The following is a 25,551-nucleotide window of genomic DNA, read 5'->3' as shown; positions in this document are numbered from 1 at the left end:
TCTCCTCTCTCATGACTTTTTTTCCTGCTGTGTGAGAAGGGCTGTTGGTCTAGAAGGCAATGCAGATATTTCTACTGCCTCCTGCCCTGGGTTATTCCTCCATGCAAAGGCCCCTTCCTGTGTCTTGACCCACTGTGGTTCAGTGCACTCAGATCCTCTTTCCGCCTGGGCCGTGCATGGTAGCCTTGCTTGTGCCTGCATTAGTCCCCCGCCTGCCCCCGTGCCTTATTTTCCATACTGGGGTGACAGTTTAGTGCCTTTGTAAAGCAAATTGGAGCATATCGTGCAAAGTTTTGTATAAAAGGGTGTGCGTGTGTATGAATCTGGGTTGCTGAGGTTGCAGCTGGGGTTGTCAGCAGACCTGAGAAGCCAGACCTATCTCTAGATCCAGGTTTCTTTCCTGTCAGAAAAACATAGTTAATTAAAGCCTTCTCCTGAAAGGAATTTCTTAGCCACACTAGAGGGATAACAAAGCAAAAGCTGTGTCCCTAATCCTGCCCTTTCATCTCCTGGAAATTCCTTCCTCTCCTGTCTCTTTCTCTGTGTCCTGATTGTTAAAAGAAATGAGAAATAATTTCCACTTGGAAAAAACCCAAGACAACAAAACTCCAGCCCAGCTGATCGCAGCAGAAGCCAAGGAGACGGGAGCTGAAAGGAGGGAGCTGTTAATGAAGCATCAGTGGCGAGCCAGGGGCAGGAGCTGGAGCCCATCCAGATGGCACCGCTCATCCGCCACATCCACTTTACACGTGCGTCCTCTCGGGGAAGAGCCCGGCCGAGCAGCCGCCCTCCACGGCGCTGGTCAGCCGCAGCCTTGCCCACAGCCCCGAGAGGGGATTTGCCTGGGTTACTCCGGGCCTCCATCCGAATTCCCTCTGCAAATGGGGAGTGACATCTTCCCTGCTGACCGTCGAGGGGAAACGGAGTCCCAGACGTTGGGTTTTGGCATTGCATTCCTGCAGGGATGCATCAGTGCTCTGGTTGCTGCTCTCGTTCCTGCCAGCACGGCAGGGAAGGGCTGGGAGGAAGGAGCGGAGGGAGCAGCGGGAATGGGGAGCAGGGGTCTGTCGGCACAGCCCCAATGCAGAGCGTTGCCGGCAGCACCCCGTTTGCAACCCGAATGCCTGCAGCTTCCCTTCATCCCCAGTCAACCCGGATATTCGTGTTTCCTGGCCTGACAGATAAGGCGGCCTCACCATTAATCAGGAGGCCTGGAGAATGGGATCAACGCGAGGCAGGCGTGCTGCAGAGTTAATCTCCTTTACTCCCTGATGATGGATGGAGCTCGTTGCAGACGTTAATCAAGTCTGCGTGTGTGCACCGGGCAAAATGGATTAGACACTGTGCTCTTGGCAGAGGTGTGTCCTGAGTCCCTGGGCAATCCTGGAGGATGTCCGACCTGGTCGCGGTGCCAGCGGTGGTGTGGTGTGGGTGACAGGGGGATTACAGCTGCCAGATCCCGGGGAGAGCTTAGGTGTGCCCCCACTCCTGCTCTGCAGGCGCTGGCTGTGCCTCTCTCCGGCGGCAGGGCTGGGAGGTGGGTCTTGTCCATGGCTGGGCTGTGCTCATCCTGGGAGCCACTTTCCCAAATAACCTGCAGAAGCTGCTGGGGTGGTTCCAGTTGCAACCAAACAGTTGCAGTTCTGCAGCCCCCAGACCTGCCTGTGTGGTGAAGCTCAGACAGGAATGGAGCTGGAGCATCAGGTGAGCTACCTGGAGACTCTGGGAAAGGGCTGTCCTGGATGAGCAGGAATAGGGCTCACCATCAGATCCCAGCCCTGGTCACGGCTCTGCAGAATCCCGTGTAAAAGGCTCTTTTCTTCAGGCACGAGATCAGTGCAGGGCAGAGAGGAGGGAGATCGTGCCCCACCTCCAAACTGTGTTGCAGGCTAGTTTGGACATCATGGACTCGTGGAGCCGTTGCCTCGGAGGCAAAGCAAGACTGTCGCAGACAGCATGAGAAAAACGCTCTTTGTCCGCTTCAAACTGGTAGTGGAGGTACTGGCCAGTGAAAATAACCCCAAGTCCTTGTTCTGCAAAGGGAGAAGCTCAGCCCTGAGGAAGCAGAGGGAAATGCCCGATTCATGGATGGTGCTGTAGCACAAATGTTACACCACAGGGAGCAGGGTACGGATTTCCATCTTGGCCACCCCACAGCACCTGCTTCTCCCCTTAGAAATGAGCAGCTCAGGGTATTCCTGGTGGGGAGCCCTGAGTCCTGATCTCTATTGAAGTGATGCCGGTGGCCCACGATCCCTGCTGTGCAGCAGCTGGAGGCTGCAATAGTCGCTGACAGCTGACGAGTTGTGGTTTTCCAATGATTAATGACACCTCCCTCCTGACAGGAGACATTCAGCCTTGACGGTGCTGGATGATAACAGAGTCAGGGTGGGAATTGGGCATTTCCAGAGAATAATGTCCAGCACAGGGACCATGGTACTGGGGTTGTGAGTTGGTCTGTTCCCAAGGGTTGATCCTGGAAGGGGACTCAGTTTCTGCAGGTAAGCATCCCTGATCTTCATTTCCAGGATGGGTGCAAGTGGATGGGCAGAACCCAAGAGGTTTGTTAACAGGCATTTTCTTTTTTCCCCCTCTGCCTTAAGTGCAAAGCCCCACTGACATCAAAGCAACAGAAAGTCTAATCCTGTTTTGAATCAGTGCAAGCACACGCAGCGAATGTTAAACAGGGAATCCGGCAGCAAAAAAAGGGAGGATTATCTTTAATTTCCTGAGAGGGGGACTGAGCAAGGCAGAAGGAGAGAAAAGAAAGGCACAGGACCAGAAAGAAGTGGCTATCAGCACAGGGAGGCTCGTGGAGGAGGAAAGCAGGCGGACGGGGAGGATAGTGCGAGCAGCAGCACACGTGTGCCCAGGAGAGGTGAGTTCAGCAGGAGCCGAGTGGTGGCACATGGGAAGGCTGCTCCTGCCGGGAGCCCCATGCCGGCGCCTGCCCGAGTTCCCATGGGGATGCAGGAAAGGGATTGTGTGTCGGGTTTTCTGTGCCAGGGCAGAGGCTGGTGCGGGCTGTAACTCCCAGCTCGCACGTGTTTGAGCTGTGGCTGCAGAGTTGCTTTTCGAGGGAGCTCAGAGCTGGACTCCAGCAGAGTGATGTAACGGAGGGCTGGTTACCTGAGGTCGGGGGCGGAGGGGGATTTCTTTGCTGTAAAAGACTGTAGTTATGGCAGAGCTTCCTAAATCACTTCCAAAGCCCTCTTACCTGCTGGAGAGCAGACTTTAGGTACAGTTTACTTTGCCGTCTGCCACTGGCAAGTACCACCAGCTTTGCAAAGAGCAGTTACTGCTGTGGCTGATGTTCAGCTTTGCGGGGCGCCTGCACGTGGAGCTGTGTGTGGGTTCTGGCCTGGGGCTGGGATGTGTCCTGGCATTGAAGCCCTGCCAGCGGCGGTGGCCGGCCCGGGGCTGCAGGCAGCGGCTGTGCTGCATGTGGTTATGGGGGCAGGAGGTGTCTGAGGCCAAACCAGCCCAAAAACCCCTCTGCCAGTGCCTGTTCCCTGGGAGCACAGCATCCTCCCTCCTCCTTGTGGGCAGTGCATCTCTCTCTTGATCAAAACCCCTGGTTTTCTTCTAGCAGCAGCTATTGCCGGGAGGGTTTATAAAAGGTGATGGAGTAAATGCATACATAAGTACCTCGTGTGTCTGGATCCCCCGTTCTTCCCTAGCTTTGCCCTTGACGTTGTGGCCAGCGTGGTGGAGTGCTGAGCCAGGTGGGAAATGCCTGTCCTGGCCATCACACAGGAGGGGACAGATGCCAGTGCAGGGAAGGGTCCCTGGGGATGGGATGTGACTGTGGAGCACTGGGAATGAGACCGAGACTTGCTGGGCTGCTTACAGACAGTACCAAAGCCCAGCAGTGGGGCACCCAATGCCTTTTGGTGCTCAGTGAGGCCAGGTGCTGTGGGAATGAATGTCAGGAGCTGCAGGAAGGGCCCCTGGGGCTGGCTCTAAATCTGAGCAATGACCTGCTTTTTGCTGTGGCCTGATTCAGTGCAGGAGGGGCTTTTCCTCACCCTGCTTCTTCCTCCCTGCAGGACAGACGCCATGGTGCCATGGTGGGGTGCCACAGCCTCTGCTGCAGCGGTGTTACCCTTGTGTGTATGCAGGAACCAGCCTCCAGCCCTGCTCTGACCCTGAGCTAGGAGTGTCCAGGCAGCCGGTGTCTGCACACCCGCCCAGGGACAGCAATCCTGTCTGCCTGTGGGAATCCTCTGCCTGCACGGCTGCCTTCGCTCCTGTGTCAGCCTGAGCCTGCCCCTACCCGGGCATGAGGCAGCTTTGGGGTTGCTGGGGTTGAGCTGGGCCTGTCCCCTGCAGTTTTAAACAGGAGGCGCCTAAGCCGAAGCTGAGAGGGGAGAAGTATGTTTCCATCCAGCTGGTTCATAACATACTTAAAATGTTTCGGATGTCTGGTGTGGGCCTTTGCAGCCCTCCTACCCGTTCCTGCTGGGTGTGGATAAGACTGCCCTGACTTTCCAAGTTTGGCTTTCATGGGTGCTGCTCGGAGTGGGAGCTTTGCACTCTCAGATCTTGGAGCTGTGTCTGTCACAGCCTCACCTGGAGCTGCCGGCAGTGGAGCTGCCGTGGATGCTGCTGCGTGCATCGCTCCTGCCAGCAGGGCTGCTTCCCCTCAAATGCATCACTTTAAGGATGAGGTAGAAAAAACAATCTCAGAGTAGAGAAGGAGGGGTTTGAACAGCTGCTGGGGCTGCAAGACAAGCTGGAATGAGCTGTGGCTGTCAATCAGCTGTACAAGACGTGGGGTGGGGAAAGCTGGTAAAGCACCGAGCCGTAGCGTTTTGAGCCAAAAACACATTGGTGGCTAATCTGCTCCTTCCCCCTCAGCACCTAACCCTAAAAAGCTGCTTTGAAATGTTATATTGAATTTAAAAACCACTCTCCTTCCCAATACTTTGCAAGGAGACGATCGTTGTATCAGGGGCCTCTAGATGGCAACATCCACCTGAAGAGCTGGGAGCAGGAGCAGCCCGGCCGGGCAGGAGCCCCCGGGCCCCCCACCAGAACTGGGGGACACGAATAGCTGCTGCCTTGGGCACCTTTCTGCAGGGGCTGAGGGCAGGGCTGGCGTCTCAAGGGTGCCTGCACCCCAAAAACTCTACCCAGACTGCAAACGTCTGGCTGTGGTGCAGAGAAGTAGCAAAACGTTAGAAGGGGGTTCTCTGCAGTGGAAACTCTCGGTGCGTGCTCTGTGGACACGTGAATAGATGTCACGGTGGGTCCCTTGGCTCTGCAGGGTGGATACGGCTGGAGCTGCTGGCAGGTCTTTGTGCTGGGATCACCCGCTAGCCGTTCAACTTCTGAGAGTTGATGGAAAGCTGTGAGATATGCGATAGGAAACGGGGGCTGCCTGCTCATCCCCGCTCCGCTGCCTGCGGGCAGGGCCATAAAGTGAAGATGTCAGGCTTTGGTGCAGTCAGGAGCACCTATATGTGGTTTAATGTTCAAAGGCTGGGCTAGAAATTGTGGATTTCTAGTAAATCGGGATAAACTCTCCAGTGGCACCCCCCATTCAAAAGGCTTGTGGGATGCTGGAGATTAAATTACCCAGCTTTAAGCACAGCGGTGTCGCTGAAGCAGCGTAACCTTTGGGTGGGAATACCGGTACAGCATGCTCTTACTGCTGCGTAACAGTGTGTTGCTGGGGTGGAAAAGTCCTACCCCTGCCTGAACCAGGACGCACGTTTTGTACAAAGCAGGGCCTGGGCTCCTCTTTTGCAAAAGTGGGTTTAGTCTGTGCTCAGGGAGCTGCAAAGCGTAATTAAGATCCTTAGAAGGACAAAAGGTGCTACATAAATTCAGGGGATTATTATAAATGTCACTGTGCTTTACAAGCTCTGGCAAAACTCATAGAAGGAATAACAAGACCTTTCACTTCACAGCCCTTCCTAGCAGGGCTGCTTAGAGCTTCACGCTTCAATATAGCAGCTATAAAATGTTGACATTTATAATTAGATGTGCATAATAATCTCTTTATTCCCGAACTGAAAAGACAGGGTGTGTCTTGAAACGTCAGTTCCTCCTTGCTGAGGATCCCCCTTATTGGGATTGCTCACGAAACCATCATTTGGCAAAATGTCTTGAGGCCTGGGTCGAAGAGGTACGGGGTCTTTCCAACTCTCCCAGGGAGCTGTAGGCTGGGCACTTAGTGAATAAAATCAAAGCCTCTGTGTGTTTTTAATCTGATTAGTTGATGATAATCCAGTGGTATCATGCAGCAAAAGCTGTCCAGCTTTATTAGGCAATCTCTTGTTTTAAGAGAACCGTGCTCAGGGGAGCACTGGTTTCTGTTGTTTCTGTCAAGGACTGGCAGAAATGGGTGATTTTTGGTGATTTTAGTGCTTTGTGAGAGTAGGATTAATTTATGGCTTGGACAGCTGGGGATCGGTGGACTTTGGTCCCGTGGGTGCCATCAGCAGCCTGTGCAGCCCCTCTGCCGGGGTGGCTGGTGCTGGAGGGGGCAAAGGGCTGTGGGTCGCTCTGGGGCTGAAGGTGGGGGATTGCCCCCTTCCCCCCCCCCGGGGCCGGTCCCAGGATGGGGGGGGGGGATCATCCCCCGGGACTGGTCCAGGACCACCGGGTCGGCCCCGGGTCCAGGATGGGGGATCGTCCCCCGGGGCCGGTCCTGGACTATCGGGTCGGTCCCGTTCCCCGTCGGTCCCGTCCCCCGGAGCCGGTTCCGGACCGCGTTGGCTCTCCGGCCGGGCCCCGTTCATAGCGAGCCGCTTGCCCCGGGAGCCCCAGGGGCATCCCCCGGTCCGGTGCGGGGCGGGAGCGGTGCCGGTGCGGCGGGCTGCCGCGGCCCTGCCCAACTCTGCCGGCGCATCACGGTGACTGACAGCAGCCCCGGCCCTGCCCAGCCCGCACAACCCGCCGGGCTTTTCCAATCAGGCCGGGCCGGGGAGGGATTTCCTGCCGGGACGGGGCCAGCCCGAGCGGGACTTTACCGAGCGCCGCGCCGCCTTGCGAGCCGGGGAGCCGGGACCGCGTCGCTCGGTCCGGTCCCGGTCCAGCTCCGCACGACTCGGCAACTTGCTGCTTGACTCGGTTCTGTACTTCTCAGCTCGGCGCAGCACCGTACGGCTCGGCCCGGCCCGGTTCGGTCCGGTGCGGCTCGGTTCGCCCCGGCGCGGCTGGGGGGGGGGCTGGGAGCGCCGCCAGGTGAGTGGGGGCCGCCGGCTGCGGAGCCCGCCTGGCTCGGGCCGCTCGCAGGAGCAGCGCAGCGACTCGTCTCGCTGGGAGGGGGGGCAAAAATCTGCCCCCCTCCCCAAAGGAGGGAGCGGCTCGACCCGGGGGGGGGGGGGGTCCCGAAGGGGTGGGGGGTGGAGAGATGCGGCCGGTGTCCCCATCGCTGCCGGCCCGGCCTCGGGCAGCGCGGGGGGTCCCGGGGGAGATGAGCTTCCCCCGGCCGCCCTTCGGGACCAGTCTCGGTGCCTGCTGCTCTTTTGCATCTTTCCTTCGCTACTTACGTAATTGGTTTGGGGTTAGTTTTGGTTTGTTGTTTTGGGTTGGGTTTTTTTTTTTCTTTCTTTTCCTTCCCTCCCTTCTTCCCAGCGCTGCCGTTGGCTGCAGGAATGTTTGGGATACTTTGGTTCTCCAGGTGGATTCCTGGGCTGGAGGCTCAGCTCAGCTCGGGTGGGAGGGATGTTTGCTGTTGCTTTTCCAGCTTTGTGCGTTCCTTGAGTTTTACTTTCGCTGCTGCTCCTCTCTCGGAAGGCTGAAGAGGTGGAGATCGGTATTCCAAGCTTTCGGTACCTCCGAGTTACTCGCTGACCCTCGCGTGCTCTGGGAGAGGTTGGCAGCAGCACGGAGCTGATTTCTAAGTGAGGCCATGTGGACTTTTTTAATAAACGAGTAAATAATCTCAGTGCACTCACACTCGCTTTTTGTGAGCACTTTTGAAGAGCAGCACAAAGCTGGATGCAGTGCACAGGGTTAAATGAAATAAAAGTCGTTTTGAAGATGGTGTAAGGCAGGAGGTTTTGGGAGGGGATTTGTTTGCGGCAAGGGGTTAGTCTGAGTCAAGTGGCTGAAACTTTGTTGTAATGTAGATAAGCTGGTGTGGGTGCCCCAGGACGTGGGGAGGTGACAGCTGACCTCAGCGGGCACTGCCTTCCGTGCCTGGTACCAAGCCCCCAAGCAGCCCCGGTGCTGGGGGCTCATCAGCTGAACAAACCGTGACCCCCCAGGGAGTGATGATGGGGGGAGAATCCTCAGCCTGGCATGGAAATCTCAGCATCCCCTTGTCCCAGAAGCTAAGCCAGCACCGCAGCATCGCCTCTCTGGCTGCCCTGAATCCTGCTGCACCCAGGGGAGGGCTGGAGCACGGGGGGTCCACGTTCATGGGCGGATGTAGCTTCCAGCTTTACCATGGGTGGGCTGAGTAATGCTGTGCCATGAGACCCCCCTTCTGCTTTTGCCCACCCCCCCCCCCCCCAGGTGGGACCTCTTCTCCTGCTGTTGCCATTTTCCCTTGTGGTTTCCGTCCTTAAAACAGTGACATCGATCACTTGGACAAAGTGATACTTGCTGTTATATAAATGGCTGAGGGTTGAGTGCTCTGGGAAGGGAGACAGCACACCTGAGCCACGGCTGGAGGAACTGGAGTCGGTTCCGATCCGGTCTGGATCAGCACGGGGAAGTCACGTGGTGATCTGGCAGTGGCCTTGCGGCTGGCATGGCGTGAGCTCCCTGCCCTCCTGTGCAGACGCTCCTCCCTGGGCGTCAGAGCAGCCTGCCAGGCTCATGGCCCTGCACCAGGAGGGATTTTCTTGTCACCCAGTTTGGGCAGCCCACGTGCAGCAGGAGAGCGTGGGCTGGGAGGTGTGAACTGCTGCCGTGGGACCCCGTGCCCTCTCTGGGGTACCCCAGCGGGCTGGGACATGGGCACGATCCTGCTTTCCTGAGCAGGGGTGTGCTGCTGGATTATACTCAGCTCCTCACCTGGACCAGAGAAAGCTCATGTACTGTTAGAATGGGTTTGGTCCGAGGGTGCTGAGCTTCCCGGGTAATTCAGAGGGCAGGGGGAAGGGTGCCAGGCAGGCTGACCCGCTCCCATGGGCTGCAGAGGATTTTGGCTAAACCTCCTCAGCTCTATCCCTTGGGCACTGCCACCAGGAAAGGAGAGGGGGAGACACCGCGGTGCCCTGAGCCTTGTGTGCTGCGTTTGGGGAGGGGACGGGGAAGGAGCTGTGCCCCTGTCCCACTCCTCGGCCACCCCCTGATCGCACCCTTGGGAGGTTTCCTCTGCAGGTTCTTCCCTCTCTGTTTAACACGAGGACGAGCCAAGTCCCGCCAGGACTAAATATAGTCAAAGTATTTGTTCTTCGGCGTGGATACAAAAGCTGTCGCGACGGAGCCGGGAGGTAAATGGCCTTTGAGGGCTGACTCTGCTGTTCCCCTCCACAGGTCCCGGGCTGCCGCGCCGGGGCTCCCCAGCGTGGCTGCAGCACCGTCGCCAAGAGGAATGCCGAAACGAAGGGGCTAATGAGCACCAGAGAGGGAGGATCTATAACTTCCAGATGGCAACGAGCCTGTAATCCCTTTGGGAAGAATTAGGGACTCATCAGCACAGCAGAGCCGGGCGAGGGGAGCAAAGCACGACACCTCCGGCTCCGGGAGTGTTGTGGGGGTTCAGCTGAGAGGCCGAGGGAGTCCCGATGCCGACTGTGCCAGCCACCCTGCCCCGAGCCACCTGGCTTTGTCTCACAGAGCCCCGGTGCTGCCGGGAGCCCATCCCTGAGTGCTGAACTATATCTTGTTTTGACTGATCGCATGTTCTCCAACCAAACCCCATCCGGGTCCTGCTCCTCCCGACGCAGAAAGGGACTTCTGCCCTTAACAGAAAGACTTCTTCCTTCTGGTTTTTATGTCCTGTAGGATTGTAAAGTATCTTTCTTGCTGGATTTCACCTCCCATCAAAGCATGTTTTGAGGAATTAGAGGCTTATTCCTATGGCTTTATGAACCACCGGGATCCGAGGATCTCTGCCTTGCGTGCTCCCACTCCTACCTGTCTGCAATGGGGCGAGAGCAAGAGCTTATCCAGGCTGTGAAGAACGGGGACATACCTGGCGTGCAGAAACTGGTGGCCAAGATCAAGGCGTCCAAGAGCAGTGAGTACCTGGGTGCGGAGCTGCGGGCTCCCTCCCTGCCGGCAGTGCTGCCTGTCCCGGGGTTTCGGTCCCGGCGGTGGGCTCGGTGCCGTCCAAGCCAGGGTGCGAGTGCTGGCTCTGCACCCTGGTGCATGAGTTACGCTGCAGCTGGAGGCGGGAGTGCGAGCCCGTGTGGATGAATGACCGGGCTGTAAGCGATCCTCCTGGCAGGGCTGGGGTTGCCCTTGGGCTCAGGGCCAGGCGCCATGAAGTGTGGGCCACTGAGCAGGGACGGGCAAAGGGAAATGGCAGCGGCGGGGGGAAGCAAAGCTGCTTGGGGTGGGACGCTGCTACAAAGGGTCTTCAGTGATTGCCGCTCGCTCCTGGCCGTGTTTATCTTGTGAAAAATTATCATCCCAGCCAGTCGACTGGAACCAATCGTCAAGCCTTGAATTTCAGTCTGGTAATGTTTAACCCTTCGGCAGGGCTGTTTTCTTGCACGTGCTCTCAGAAAGGTCAGCGTCAAGCACGGCTTGGAGCAAACCTCGGGCTCGCAGGGGTCCCTAAGGGCACCGGGGTCCTGCAGGCACCAGACGGTGTCTGGAGGAGATGGGGAGGGTGGAAAGGTGGAGGAGCAGGTCGCAGCTAGTGCCACGGTGCCCTTGTAGAGAGCCGAGCTCCTGTTTGTTTCTTGTGACCTACTGAGAAAAGGAAACTGGGAAATGTAAATAAAAGGGCGCTCGGCGTGGTGCACGGCTGGGGGAAGGTGCACGGCGCCTGCCCGGTCTGCAGGAACCGCTCGGGGCAGGGGGAGGCTGAGGAGTGCGGGACTCCCCTGCCAGGGCTGCGCGTCGCGTCGTGGGGGGTCTTGTGGGTGTGTGCGGGAAAGCTGGAGGGGAAGAAACCGTCCTGAGGAGGGAGAGGGGAAACTCGGGCAGGAGAAGAAGCTTTAAGGCTTCTTAGGAGCGGCTCAGGGCGGAGAGGCTGATGCTGAGAAACGTGAGTTAGGCTGAGGATTATAAACGTGGGAAGAGGATAAACTATCCTGGGTCAGCTGCTGGAAAGCTTTGACTGGGGACAAAACTTTGCAAGTCCTGACTGCCAGGCCTTCAGGGGGGCTGGGGGCAATCTGCTCCCCAGAACAGGGGGTGCCTGGTGCCCCCTTCCCAGGTGGAGGGACTGGGTGCCGTTGCCTCTGCTTGCAGCTCAGGGACTGCGCCTGTACGGGGTCTCCGAGCTGGAGCAAGAGAGGTTTGTGTGCACGGGCGGGTTGAAGGACACCCCCAAGGCAGTAAATAACGCCAGGACGCCGTGCATCCCGCCGGCTGACGCAGCCCCGTTCCGCCGGGCTGGTGGGCGGTGTGGGCAGGCTGGGGTGCCCGCAGCTCTCCTCTCCCTGTGCACCCGCAGGGGGGAAGTTACACTTGTTTTCTCCGGTCCCCTCCAGTAACTTTCTCCCAGTTAAACCCCGTCTGTGTTTTCTCTCAGGCGTCTTCCCCCCCCTCCAGCCATGGGGCACCCACGTGAAAGCGTGTGTTTAACTCCCCCGCTGCAGCGGCGTCAGCAGCTCGCTCTGCTTATTTTATTTTATATGGAGGGGGGAGCAAAACGCCCAGATCCCTGCAAGGCCACCATGCAAGCCCCCAGTGGGGCTCCCGTGCTGGACCCGCTGTAGGGGGCTTGCCTGGCCCCAGGGGCTCATCCCCTGCAGGGAGGGCATCGCTGCTCCCCATCCCTTACGGTTCCCTCTCCCTCCTTTTGCCAGTGCCATGTGAGCTGAGCGTTTGCTGCATTTGCTGCTCATTAAAGTGCCTTTTCCACATGACAGGCTGAGATGCTGATTATTATTATTATTTTATTTTAAAAATCCCTCTAAGAGTCCTTCTGCTGTCTCAGTGGATTGGGAGCTTGGTTGCTGTGATCAGCCCTCCGGGGCTTTCTGTGCCTAAAAAAGTCACCGCACGTAAGCAAAAATCAAGCGCCAGTCCCGGCAGCGGGAACTTCAGGGACACGTTGTTTAATATTCACCGTGCACAGCCCTCCTCCCCGCGCAAGCGCTGCCGTACAAGTGGGTCACAGCACCTATTATCATAAGGCGGTGGGGCGGGCAGGCAGGGAGAAAGTTTTGGCGGCAGGAGCGAGAGGGGAAGGGCAAGCGAGGGCAGGCGACCTGCCTGCGGGAAGGGGACGTCGGGATGATGCTGTGGTCACTTCTGCAGCCGGAGAAGGGAGTCTCCTTGGGAGAGCCAGGCTGCTCCTGCCAAGCTGGCCACTCTTTGCTGAGGTTCCCCGACGCAGCAATAGAAACGTCCCGCTTTTTAATTTCCTTCTCTCTCTCTCTCTCTCTCCCCTCCCCTCCACGTCAAAGTGCTGCAGAGTTTAATTGAAATTGTTAAACGACCCGTCACGGCTTTGGCCTTTCTCCCTGACGATCAATCATGTCCCCGGGCTGGCCGCGCTCGCCAACAATGCGCCAGTTGGCCGGGCCAGGGCGGCCGCGGCGGCACCAGAGGGCTGGGGCTCCCGGGGGGAGGCGAGAGGCAGAGCCCCCCGGCCAGGACGCTCGTCCCTGGGAAGGGGTGATGACTCCTGAAGCCGGATGGTGCCCGGCAAGGTTTGCGTGTCCCCATCCCTGGATGTGCAGGGCTAAGGGACAGGGGATGGGGGGGTGATGCCCCTGTGATAGCGGGGGGCTGGAAGAGCCGTGGAAGGCGATGGGAGCGGGACTCACTGTTTGCCTTCTTCGAGGGCGTGGTGAAGGTTTTTGTTTAAACGTGCGTGAAGTGCAAAGAAAGGGTGGCAGCTGAGCAAACTGGTGTTAAACTCTCAAGGACTGGGAGCAAAGCCCTGCCGGGGTTCAGCCGCTGCCTTGGGGAGGTCTGGCCGGCTTTGGCCAGCCCCTTGCCCTGTTTCACCCAGGACTTGCCCCATTTCACTAGCTATGTTGGTGCTTTCTAGACCTTGGATGCATCAAGGACAGGGAGGGGATGGGTGCCTGGGACTCTGCTTTGTCTGAGCCGTGACCTAGCAAGTTGTTAAACGCTAGCGAAACCGCTGGAGGGGGGGTCTTGGCTTTATCATCCCCACACCTGGGTTGGTGCCTCTCGTTGCTGTGTCCTGGCAACACAAAGCACAGCAAGGTTTTCCCAAGAGTGGTGCTGGCCCTCGGATGCTGCTGTCACCCGTCCGGCTGGGCAGGAGAGGGATAATGCTGCTCTGGATACTATGAGACCACAGCAGGCAGATGTTGGGATAACTCACTCTCTCCCTCCCCTTTAAATTTGCTCCTAATCCCTAGTAGCTATATCAGCTTAAGCCCCAAAGCGTGAGGTTTAATATCTCTCTTGTGATTTGTTAGCCTTTGCCACTGGCACTCTCTGTCCCCATCCTCTGCAGAACCCCCTCCCCGCCCCAGTCCTTCGTGTCCTGCTGGGCTTTTTCCTTCTCTCAGTGCCAGCAGGGCCATACTTGTTCAGGGAAGAAATTGCTCCTTTTTGCAGTTTAGGGGTTATTTTGTGATGATGTTGGATGCACCTTTGTGCTGGCTGGCAAGCCCAGCACACACATCCCCCTCACCTAGGAGGGCCATCCTCCTCTTTGCTGCTGCTCGCAAGGGACATTTGTCCCTTGGGATGCTCCTGGCTGCTGTGTGTGCTGCGGCTGTGGGGAAGAGCCAGGACCGGCCTTGAGCAGGATCCTTATCATTTCAGGCTCTGTTACACCCGATGGCTTTCCCTGCTGGCAGTGCTGCAGGGATGGCTGGGCACACCCTGCCTGCTCCGGTCCTGCCCTGGGCTGTGCAGGCGGCTGGACCCAGTTCTGCCATCGAGCCCGAGTGTGGACCTGGACACGTCCCTTGAAGCCCAAGTTTTGAGGACGGTTCCCGAGCATCCTTGGCTGTGTCCTCCCCTCCTCTCTCTGCAGGCTGTAGGTCTGATGGGCTGGACCGGCTCGGAAGGGCTGTGGGCACGCCTGTGGAGAGACACTGGGAAACTCTGCCGAAACGGGCAAAACTCCCTCTTCTGCCGAGACCGAGCCAGGAGCGGGGCGAGGTGCCGTGCCCAGGGGAGCCTAGCTGGTGGCAGCCCCACGCTGGGGACCCCACCGCCCCGCAGCCTGCCGAAACCTGCTTTTGAACTGCGGTGGGTGGGAGGAGAAGAAAAGAGGCTTCAAAGGCTCCAGTGAGTGTGGCGACTGTGGGGACGGATGGTGGCGGGGCTGCAGCTGCGCGGCACGGCGTGGGGGGGTCCATCCTTCCCTCCTCCTCCCTCCATGGCTCCCAGCCTCCCTGGGATGCGGGGCTCCTCCAGTAGCCTGCTGTTTGCTTGGTGGGTTTTCCCACCCGTGTCCTGTTTGTCCCAGTTCATGGTGGGGTTAAGCCCGTTATTTTTTTGCGCCTCTCTTTGGGAAGAACCCTGCATGGGCAGCGGCAGTGAAAGGAGGATGCTTTTCGAAGCCGACCTCTAATGAGTGTTGTGTTTGGAAAGGGGCCTGGCTGCCACCGGTGTGCCCAGAGCCAGGGAAAGCGTCACCGTGCCGAGCACGGCAGATAAGGCACGAGCAAACAGCGTTGTGCAGGGAGATGGAGGAGGCAGCGCTGGGCAGCGCTCGGCAAAGCCTCCTCAGGGTGCCCAGCCCCACTCCCCTCTGCACCCCGTCGCCCATCACAGGTCTATGTCTACTCCCCTCCCAGGTCTTTATTTCTGTCCTCATCCTTTAAAACCCCTTTGGCAGGGCGGCCTGTGGCTCCTTGCTCTCAGCCTGGGCCACCTGCTTCCTTCTGCCTGCCTGGGTAAAAGAATGGGGAAAAAAAGGCTAATTATGGGAAAGGGGATGAGTATGGGCTATGTTGGGGCTGCCCTGGGCCATGCTGCCTTCCTTCGGGGGCAACGGGGCAGCGCTGGGACATCCCGGGGACTTGCCCATCTCCCTGGGGATGCGGAGGTCCCGCAGGGCTGTGGATGGAGCTCGGCTGGCAGCCATCCCTGATGCTGCAGGCGGGAGGCTGAGGTTTGGGGCAGGACGGGGATTTCCATCCTTCAGGCACTTCCCAGCGACTCAGCCCGGACCAGGGGGCTCGGCTCCCCCTTCCCGAGGGCTGTGGAGGCCATTTTGGCTGCCTGACCCAGAAACACGGAACAATTCAGATGCCAACAGCTTGAAGGCAGGCAGGGAAGGCAGCCCCGAGCCACACGATGGCGTGTGCCCGGCTGCTGGCAGCACGTGGGCACCGTAATGGGGACAGTGCTCCCCAGGGCTGTACTTGGGCAGGGAAGGGAGGGGACACAGCAAGGACACTGCCAGCATGGGTATCCTGTCCTCCAGCTGGGACTGGGGACGTGCTGGGGGCACAGGGCTGGCTGCAGGTGGGAGGGAGCTGGTGGATAAAGACTTTCCAAGTAGCAGTGAGCTGTGCAAAATGGCAGTTGGCCCCGTCGGTTTGGGGATGCTGTGTATGTGTCACCGACGCTCTCCAGCTTTCTGCCATCCAGGAGAGAAGCTGCTTCTAGTTGAAAACCTTGTTCTGCTCTTCCTCCTCCTCCTCCTTATGCCCACAGGGCTGCTGGGTCCGAAGATCTCAGCTGCACCCCAGATAGGGGTTGCAGCATTGTTCCTGTTTAGGACAGGCGGGTCCTTGTGGACCACAACAGCTTCACCAGCGTCACCCTGCCACCTCTCCATTGGGATCTTGGTGCTGCAAGGTTTCCTCAGGAAGGGGGGCACTGAATTATTGGATCTCAGTGGTGATCGACAGCATCCCCTGTGGAACATGGTTTCCAGCCGGCTGGGAGCATGCAATAGGCGCTTCCATGCGGCATCGCCCCAGCAAGAGTTAAAAGAGGGACTGGGTGCCGTGCGTGTGTGTGTGCATGCACGCGCCCTGTTTTGTTTTTAAAAGCTCCTCGGCTGGCCTGGCCCCCCGCCAGACCCGAGGCCCGCCGCTGGCAAAAAACTCTAGCAAAGGAGTATGAAAGGGGCAGAAACTAAATGACAATAAAGCACCTTTTTCTTGCTCGTCTAGCAAGCGAGAGGGGTGGGGAGGAGCTGTGAGCACTCTGGCTTCCCCCAAATCTCATCCTGGCTTCCCCAAAAAATCATGCCTGGGATGGAGAGGGAGGGACCTGCTTGAACCTTGGGGCTGCAACATGGCCCGGGCCTTGCCAAGGTGTCCTGGTGAGTCACGGACCTGTCTGGAGATGCCCAGACTGCTTGGAAATGGTTCTGCTGGGATGATCTTTACCCTCCCGGGGAAGGGCCAGACACCCTCGCCCATCCCTTGCTCCCGCGGGATGCCCGGGGCTGTGGCAGCCTGCGCCCAGGGTGGGTGCACAGGCACTCTGAGATGTTTGCAACCCTGGGGAGAAAGGCCGGAGCTGCAACAGAACGCAGCTTCGATGGCGAGATAAGGGAGCAGGGAAAACCTGCGTGCACGACAGGTATGCGGCTCCCGCAGCATCCCAGGCCTGGTGCAACACGTCCGGCTGCGCTTCCGCCAAGCCCTGCCAGCACCGGCACCGCTCCCCCGCTGGGCCCCAGCCAAGGCTGTGCAGAGGGTGTGCAGCACCCAGTGCTGCCGCCGTGCCTGGACCCCTGCCCCGACCCTCCCCAGGTGCCATCCTGGGAGCCAGAACCTGTATTGGCCGTCCCCGGCGGGTGGCTGTGCCATGGGGGGGTGAAAACTCCTGGAGTTTTGTGACGCCGCCCTCGGCCGCAGGCACGGCCGGTTGGGTAAGGCGCCCTGTCTGCTTTGCGCAGGGAGTCGGCGAGCGTGGCGCGGGTGTCGGGTGCCCGACATGGAGGTGCCCCTGGCAGCAGGGCTGGCTCGGCCTCTCCCACCTGCTTTGCAGGTGCCTCTTGCCCCCTTGGAGTGTCGGTCCCAGGGTCTGGCTGGCTCTCGGCCCTCGCTCCCCCCCCTTGAGCAGCCCGTCTTGGGGCACGGTCTTGTTCCTTTGCCAGGACTTTGCCAGGATGGGCGTAGATGAGCCTGAAGGGGGTTTTCCAGCTGGAGCCGAACTGGGTGCAAACAGCAATAGGGAGACCGTGGACTGGGACCCCCACAGACCTTCCCCAACCGTGGGTGTCCTCTCTCCTTGGGCAGGACACCCAACTCACAGCTTGCGTGGCCCCTCAGGGACCTCCCCGGATGCATCCCTGACATGGCGAGGCCACATGAGCGTCGCTTGCCTCAGCAGCCTCTGAAAGGGGCCGGAGTCTTCCCTGACGGTTAATCGTTGCCTGCGCACGGGGGTGCGGGTGCGCGGGGGATGTGGGTGCACGGCGAGCCCAGCCGGCAGCACGGGAGCTGACGCAGCCACGGTTGTGGGGATTGCTCTGGGCTGCAGCCCGGGCTGCTCCAGTTGGCCTGAAGCACCTCAGGTTTTGTTTTGCTGGGCTGACGCAGGTGGGAAGGGCTGTGTGAGGCCTCCTGGCTTCCCTGAACGAGTACCTACTTATCCTGCCAGGTTATAAAGGGAAACGCTCCTCCTTGCAGGGAAAGAGGCTCCTGTGGAGGAGCTGCTGCTGACCCTGCTCTGTGGCCAAACCCTGAGGGTGCTCAAGCCTTAGGGGAGCCCTCAGCTTCCTCCTCCACAGTGCTGGGGCACAGGCAGCTCCCTGTCTCGGAGCATCTGTCCCGCTGGTTATATTTAGCAGCATGTGCTGGGCTGCACACGGGCCTCCTGGAGCTGCTTCTCCATTCCCTCCACCCCAAACCTGGTGTGGACGGAGCGGTCCAGCTCTTGACGGCCCCCAAAGTCATGGCTCTGCTCCATCACGCTGCACCCCACTCCAAACCCCTGCAGCTTCATGGGTCCAAATTCACAGCGGGTATTGGTGTCACCCATGGGTTTTGTCATGGATAAACGGTGCAGGTGGGTGCCTCTGCTCAGCCCTACCCGGGGACAACCCAGGTACTGGGACAGGGACCGGCACGTGGCTGTCAGCTCCCTGAGCCCCCACACGTGGCCGGCCACGTGCTTGCAAAGCCGGCGCCTCGTCTGCCGGGAAGGGATGTGCAACTTCTAGGGCTGGTTCGCTTTCCCAGCAGAGTCGGCACGGCTCGGAAAGCCATTTGCTGGTGGGGCCTGGGGGCGAGGCAACCTGCCGTGATTCCCTGGCCAAGGTGGGGGCTCACGTACCCTGAGAGGGGTGGCGTGATGCAAGAAAGGGTGCCTTTTCCTACAAAAAGGAGCCAAGGGAGGTGGGGGGAACCTTTTTCCTCCTGTGCACCTCCCTCTTTCTCGTCGCCGACCCCCCCTCCCCGGGATGCAGCGAAGCGGCAGGCGGGGGTTTCTGCGCTCAGCTCCCACGTCCTGCCTCTGCCGCCAACTCGGGCTTGCCGGGGCCGTTCCCGACACGCACCCGCCACGCTGGAAAGGCGTAAACAGATCGGGTTGCCGGCAGGGGTCCAGGGAGCGGGCAGGCCTTGGCTTGCGTCCCACCACTGCTCCGTCGGGTTGGGGAGTGGGGAGCGTCGAGGCAGGGGCACAGTGTGGAGGGGGCCGAGCTGGCGGCGGGGTCCCCATGGACGGCAGGGTCCCTGCGGGAAGCTGGGCACAACCCAACCTTGGTTTGACAAGGGGCTGGGAATGCCGCCCCTGCCTCAGTTTACCTCTGATGCTAAGGTGGGCCTGCTCTTCAGGGGTTTGGAGGTGTTGATGTGCTGTGCCCCAATGTGCCCCAACCCCACATGGGAAGCTGCTGACCGGAGCTCAGCCCCTGGGACTGGGGCTCCTCAGGTCCAAGCCCCCCCACCCATCGCAGTTGTATTCTGATGCTTCTGACCTTGCTGTAAATCAGCCCTTGTTCCTCCTGCGGTACGTGGGGGGACGGGGCTGCTCCGTGTCGCCCTTGTCCCCAGCTGGTCCCCGAGCAGCTGCTGGCTCTGGTGCCCAGGCTGGGCAATGGGAGGAACCCGCTGCCCTCCCCGCCGGCCCTGGAGCAGCTGGGATGAGGGGAGGGGGGCAGGAATGCAGCACCCAGAATAACTCAGCAGCCACTGAGGCCCCCACAGGGACGGCGAGACGGGCGCGGGGTCCTGGTGCGGGTTCCTGCTTCCACCGTGGGGATGGGGAGATGCCTCTCCTGGGGCGTACCACGTCATCAGCTGCTAAACGCGTTTGTTGGTGACTGCTGCTTCCACCTGGGGACACGCAGGGCAGCGTGGTGATATAGTTGTCACGTCCCCCTCCTGTCCCTTGCAGATAGGGTCCTGCTGCAGATCGGGGTCCTGGGGGAATCCTTCGCTGCTGCAGCTGGGTGAAAACGTCCTGCTCCAGCCAAGGCACAAGAGAAGTGCCACCGGCCAGATGCTCTGCTGGATATTGGCAACGGCTTTTCCCGCTTTGCAGCATTGCCTGGCCAGCCGGAAACCCGGGCGGGCAGCTGGGGGTCTGACCTGGCTGGCAAAGAGCCCTCGCGCTGGGCACCGGCAAAGCGGCGCTGCCCTGCCCGGCCTTGGCAGGGAGCGCACAGAGCAGCGGCGGGTTCGGCTCTCGGGCTGCTTGTCCCAGACTGGATGGAGCTTGGCCCGTGCCCAGTGGGGACAGACCTGTCCCTCTCACCTGCCCACTGGTGGCTGTGTGGAGTGGCTGGGCAGTTCCCGCTTGCTTCGGTAGGTGACCTTTGGCAGGGGATGGGAGTAGCAAGGAGAGACGGGTGCCTTCCTCCCCCTTGCCATCGCCAGAGAGGGCATTTGCAGAGGGGCCCCTCCTGTCCCTCATGGCTTGGCAGCACCAAGCACCCGCCGCTGGGTGAGATCCTCGCTCTTTCCCAATGCAGATGTCACGACTGGCTGCAGCGCCGTGGCATCTGTGGGAGCAGTCGCCCATCCAGCATCCCTTGGGACCAGTGGGAGTTGGAGGCCACGTTTCGGCTCTGTCCAGGAGGAAAGGAAACAGTTTGCTCAAGCTGCTCGGATCTGGGCTGTAATTTAGACAGAGCCAGATAGCCCGTGCATCGTTTGCTGGAAGGCAGCTGTAGGAAGCAAAGAGCCTCTCGTTTGGGTTTGGCAATAGAGGGTAGAGGCAGCAGCACCCCCAGGAGCAGGAATCCTTGGCTCATAGGGAGGTAAACCCAGTCCCCAGGCAGCGTCTGCCCCTGTCCCCGCACAGACCGGGCTGTGTGCATCCCAGGGGACCCCACCAGCGCGTCCCTGAGTGGGGCTGGCGGCAGCACCGGCTCCACAGGGTCAGAGTTGAGGAAAGGCATCCACAAGGTATTTTTAACCGTGTGTGACTCCAAACCTCGGCCGCAAAGCCACCAGCAGCGGTTGGAGGTTAGTCCTCTGCTGCCGACAGTTGATTGCCCGTGGGACGGTGGCGGGGGGATTTTGGAGAAAATTTGGTTCCTGGCTGCCGGGGCCTCGGGAAGGAGTGACGGCACTTGAACCATTGACTTTCTGGGTGACCTCGAGCGCACGGCTTCACCTCCCCTCCCATCCTGTGTGTGCCTTGCCTAGATTAGAGCATCCAGGGTGGGGACAGCCGCTCCGTCCGCCCTGGCAGCGCCTGCTGCAGGCACACGGCAGTTTTCCTAGGGCCAAAGGGAGAGGATGTCGCAGTATTTCCAGCTGCCACATCACTGTGTGCTTTGAGTACTGGCTCCACCGGCCGGAGCAGCTCCCAGGTGCCAGCTGCCACGTGTGGGTACCAGGCTGGCAGTGATGGGGGCAGTGCCGTAAGGCTGTGGCAGCTCCGTCCCCCAACCTCAGCCTTGTCCCACTGCCCCCAGGAGCTGCATGATTTGCTGCAGCCATCCAAACTACAGCGCACGGCTGGATCCTCATTTCGCTTCCTTGAGCTCACGTGATTTTGCTGGCCGCTCCTGTCTGCTCTAATTTTTATCTGGGGCTCATTGTTAGAACCATGAAATAAATAGCTACGTGCTCCTCTTGAGTGTCAAAACCCTCCAGGTGTAGGTGGGTTGCTGCGTCCCTGCCCGCCCTCCCTAATTAACTGTTGCTCAGCAAATCCAGACTTACTGACCTGCCCTAATCTTTCCGTGCAAGGCAAGCCCTTCGGCTGCTGTCTCCTGCCCCTCGCCTCTCACGTCCCCCCAAGCTTCTCGTCCCCCGTGACCCCATATCATGTTCACAGCCCTGGGCGCATGATGGAAGATGGTGCTCTGGGAACCAGCATCCCCCCCCCCCAGAGCTGCTGAGGTTGTTTTCCTCACCGGTAGCTCCCTCCGTGCCCATGTTCACGCTGCTCTCACCGTCCCCCCGCATCCTGCTTCCCCTCTTTCTTCCTCCCATTGACCATCTGCGGGTCAGGTTATTTTTCCCCAGATGCTGCAGTTTGTAATTTTCCCAGGTTGAATCTGCCAGGGTTTGTTCTCCTAATCTCTCTAAGTCTCTTTAGTGTTATTTCAGCCCTCGTTGATCTGTTGAGCATCCTCCACAGATCACATTAATCCACTATTTGAGGGTGTCTGTAGGTGCAGCCCCTTTGCCTGGGTACCCTGCGGTCACTGGAGCCCCGCAGCCCCTTCCCCAGCTCCCAGGAGAACCAGTTGGAACCAGTATGGAACCAGTTGAACAGAAGCCAAGGTGTGTTGGTAATGCTGGACCAGATGCTCTGCTGGTCCCCGTGTCCTGCAGCCCATGGGTGGCTCTTGGCCCCACGGCGTGCCCGGTGATGCACCACGGGTGCAGGCAGAGCTCGCGCTTGGCCGCCGGCCCCTGCCGCTATCGCCCCATCTCTTCCCGCTCAGGAGGCGTCCTGTCCTTTCGGAAGGATGGGGGAAATGGAAAAGGCTCCACCTCTTCCCTGGGCAAATACAGCTCCTCTGAGTTCATATCCTGGAGAGCGGAATAGCCAGGTCCCAGCAGGGACGGTGACTTCACCTCCCGGTAACGCGTTTCCCCAGCCAGCTGGGAAAGGAGCCCTCGTATCTCTGAAGGAGCCGCCCGGCTTCCCCCACCCGAAACCTTTCCCAGCTGTTTCCATCCTGGCCGGGCCGGGGGGGATGCGATTTTGGCTCCATGGGGAAAGGGCGTTACTGCTCCCCCTTGCTGTGGGAGTCAGGCAGGGGCACATCGCTTTGGGGTAGGTGGCCAGTGCGAACCCCCAAATTATTGCGGGGAAGGGGAACGAGTGCCGTTCATCTCACCACGCGGCTGAGCTCCTTCTGGGGGCCTGAAACTCGGAGCAGGAGCATGCGTTTGGCTTTTGCAAGGGTGAACCCAGCCCCAAAGGACTCAAGCAATGCTGTTTCCCCCCCTTGGCGTTTCCCCTCTCCATCCCCGCTGCGGCCACCAAACCTCAGGGGCGAGAGGCGAGCGCGGTACCTTCTTCCCAGCTGCGCGGATGGGGACAGGGTTTCCGACTGCTTTTCCTTTCATTGTTCTGGGAGCCTTAGCTTTGAACAAGCTGCCTGTTTTTTCCTGCTTTGCTTGCAGGGGGGAAGCGGCAGGGGGAAATTGGGTGTCTGGCCGGGGGTCCTGGGGTGGCTGGGCTGGGGGTGAGAGATGGATGCCTGTGCTGTGCAGGGATGCTATCCCTGCTGCCTCCTGCTGCCAGCCTCTTTAAAAAACTTAATTGTTGAGTTTTCCCTGGGATAAAGGCTCCCAGCCTTGCCCAGAGAAGGAAAAAGGCTCCCAGTTGCTGCCATGTCCCCAGACCCCACTCCCTTCGCCTGTTGTGGGTCCCCAGCCCAGACGAGGGGGGAAAGCAGCTGCTTTGGGCCTCTCAGACTCCCAAACTTCACCATCACCCACCTTCACCATCGCCTGCCATCACGTCTGAACACATTGCAGGATGAGAGAGCTCAGAAAAGGAGAAAGCACAGATGAGGAGGGAGGCAGAGCTGCCAGAGGAGACTCAGATGTGCTGTTAGCAGGAACAACTTGGTGGCAGGGACACCTTGGGCTCTGTGTGAGTGTAAGCCCTAAGATTTGGAGCTCAAGCCAGGGGTAAATGCTGGAGGTTGTTAAGGTTAGACACAAGGAGTCTGTGTTTTGGCGTGGGGATGCTCGCAGCGTGGGGATGCTGTGTCCAGCCCTCGGGATGCTGCGAGGAGCCCCCTGAGTTTGGCTCCTGGCTCGCTGCAGGTTGCTGTGCCCCATGGGTTTATTGCAGTTTGGACCCGGGGTGCCCAAACCAGGAGCAGGGCTTGTGTGCGAGAGCCCTTGTGCAGCCTGTGCAGCCTCAAAGCAGGCAGGGCTCTGGCCAGGTCCGGCATGTCTCGCACCTGGGTTCGGCAGGTTTCTCGAGGGATGAAGACACCAATTACTCTCAAGGAGTTGTTAGGTGGTGGTGTAGGGAAAGATAAGGGGTTCCCTACCATGTCGCTCTCTCCCGTTGCTCCCATTTGCCCTGTGTCGATGGGAATCTGCCTCCCTGATTGCAGCCTCCCCGTCCCTGCCAGTTAACCCAGTGGCTTTGCCCCAGTCGGACCCACCCCACGGCGCCTGGTTTGGCGGAGGACCTGTTTGTCAGCGTTGGTGGAGAGCCCGTTCGCAGGGATGCTGCGAAGCCTCAAACCCCGGCACAGGCCATTTGCGGGCAGGAAAGCACCCGTGGCATTTGGACACCCGTGGCATTTGGATGCAGGGATGGGTGCTCAGCTGGGTATCTCAGGCGGCAGCGCCCCAGCAGCCAAATTCACCCCCCATAACCACGGGGGAAGCAGCGGGGGCCCTGCCTGCCCAGGGAGCCGGGCACAGCGCTGGGCTCGGTGTTTGGGGTGCGGGCTGGTGGCTGTGGCACACAGCCGGGGTCGGGAGTCCTTGGCTCTCCCCCAACCTCCGTCTCAAGCTTGCCGGGCAACTTTGGTTGAGTTTCTTAAGGTCTCTGTGGCCGAGCTCCTTCCCTATCGAAGCGGGCGAATCTCTTCCGAACCTATTGGGAAACTGAAGCAGCCGGTTTGCCGGGAGGCTGTGCCAGGAGGAGCCGGGTGTGGGTGGCCACGGTGGACGTGCCTGTGGACAGAGAGGTGACAGGGAAGGGTGATTCCTGCAGAAGAGGGATGGACATCACCTCTTCTTGTCTTGATTTTGGGTTTGATTTTGACATCGATTTTCTCCTGAGCCCCAGCATGACCCCACTGTGTGCCAAGGCAGAGCCAGCCCGGGCCGTCGGCGCAGGTTGAGGCTGGGCAGGTCGGGTCAGGTGAAGCTGCCACCTCCTGCCACCTCTGCCTCCGGGAGGGCCGCCACCACCACCAGAGATGGCTGGTGCTCTGCGGGATCACAGCTGATGAGCTCCTCCAGCTGGTTTATTGGCTTAGTGGTGACAGTCCCCAGGTGGATTTTATTTTCCCAAGAGGGAAATGTATGTATTTGGTGTGTCAAGAGCACATGATCCTTCTCCCACCACCCGGGGCAGCAGGATGGTGTTCCCGCAGTGCCCAGACAGAGCATCCCTGCGTGCAGGATGCTCACGGCCAGCAGTGCAGGGATACTTGTGGCTGGTGGTGCAGGGACGGTCATGGTGCAGGGATGCTCGTGGCTGGAAGTATGGGGACACTCATGGTACAGGGATGCTCCGACCTTCCGTGCGGGGAGGCTCATGGCGTGTGGATGCTAGCAGCCAGTGGTGTGGGGATGTGATTTTCCGGAGCAAGGGGGAAGGATGAGGGTGTGTGACACAGGATGAGCAGAACACTGTACTTTTTCAAGGTATCTCTGGCAAGGAGGCGGGTCTCCAGTTACAGATCTGTCTGTCCCGCACAGAGACAAAGGCTGGGGGGACAAAACTGGGGAGGGTCCCAGCAAAAGCACTGCTTTCTGGAGCCTTGCTCCCTGTGTAAGCCAGGGCAGGAATCTCCAAGGGGGGCTTTGCGGGGGGGGACAGTGTATTTGGGCGTTTGCTTCCCCAGCTAAACGCCGGCGAGTGTGTCACTCCTTCCCAGTGAGCGGTTCAGCAGTTCAGCGCTCCGGAGGGATCGTATCCATTTCCCAGCCCTCGAAGCAAAGCCCGAGGGTGTCCCCGTGGGCATGAGGTCTCCAGTGAAGGGCAGAGGGTGACGCAGGGTGCCGGGCATGCTGGCACAGAGGCTGCGGGCCGGGCAAGGGCATGCCTGGCTCCACGCAGCCGGCACAGCCAGTGCTGGGCAAGCGCCCATGGGGTAAATACAGGTTTGCGCCGGGCCGGCTGCCAGCAGCGCAGGTGAGTCACCCGCCCTGGCCAGCTGCTCCCCAGGAGCCCCCTGCACCCCACGGGGAGCTCGGCCCAGCCGGGCATCCCCACCGTGAGGGTGCAGCCCAGCCCCACGGGGAAACTGAGGCACGGGGCGCAGCACGCCGGAGGGGGCTGCTCGGTCGGAGGAGCTGGTTGGAAACGTGCCGTGTGGGGCTGCGCCATCCTGGGCCCCCCGCCACCAGCAAGGGTCCAAAACGCCGAGGGCTGGCACTTCCCCCCCGTCCAGCGCTGGATCCGGAGCGTGCCGTGGGCGAGGGTCTCGACCTCGTCTGGTGAGCGGGC

The 25,551-nt window shown here is 59.8% G+C and overlaps 1 protein-coding gene across 2 annotated transcripts in view; it reads left to right on the top strand.

The window, feature by feature from the left end:
- The first annotated feature begins 2,780 nt into the window (after window positions 1-2,780).
- The window catches only part of CASKIN2 (CASK interacting protein 2), a 39,470-nt gene continuing 16,699 nt past the window's right edge, over window positions 2,781-25,551 (top strand). Inside the window, exons 1-2 of one of the 2 annotated variants that reach the window (XM_075770561.1) lie at window positions 2,781-2,878; window positions 9,442-10,147. In XM_075770561.1, coding sequence (XP_075626676.1) covers window positions 10,054-10,147 — 94 coding nt within the window. In that variant the 5' untranslated portion in view covers window positions 2,781-2,878; window positions 9,442-10,053. Of the gene's footprint in view, window positions 2,879-6,850; window positions 7,195-9,441; window positions 10,148-25,551 lie in introns of those variants that run through there. The other variant, XM_075770560.1, reaches the window with a different exon arrangement.

The sequence above is a fragment of the Balearica regulorum genome, chromosome 18 (genome assembly GCF_011004875.1).
Source record: "Balearica regulorum gibbericeps isolate bBalReg1 chromosome 18, bBalReg1.pri, whole genome shotgun sequence".
Classification (NCBI taxonomy): Eukaryota; Metazoa; Chordata; class Aves; order Gruiformes; family Gruidae; genus Balearica; species Balearica regulorum.
Note: the sequence above shows the minus strand (reverse complement) of the source record. Positions and strands in the feature narration are given on the sequence as shown.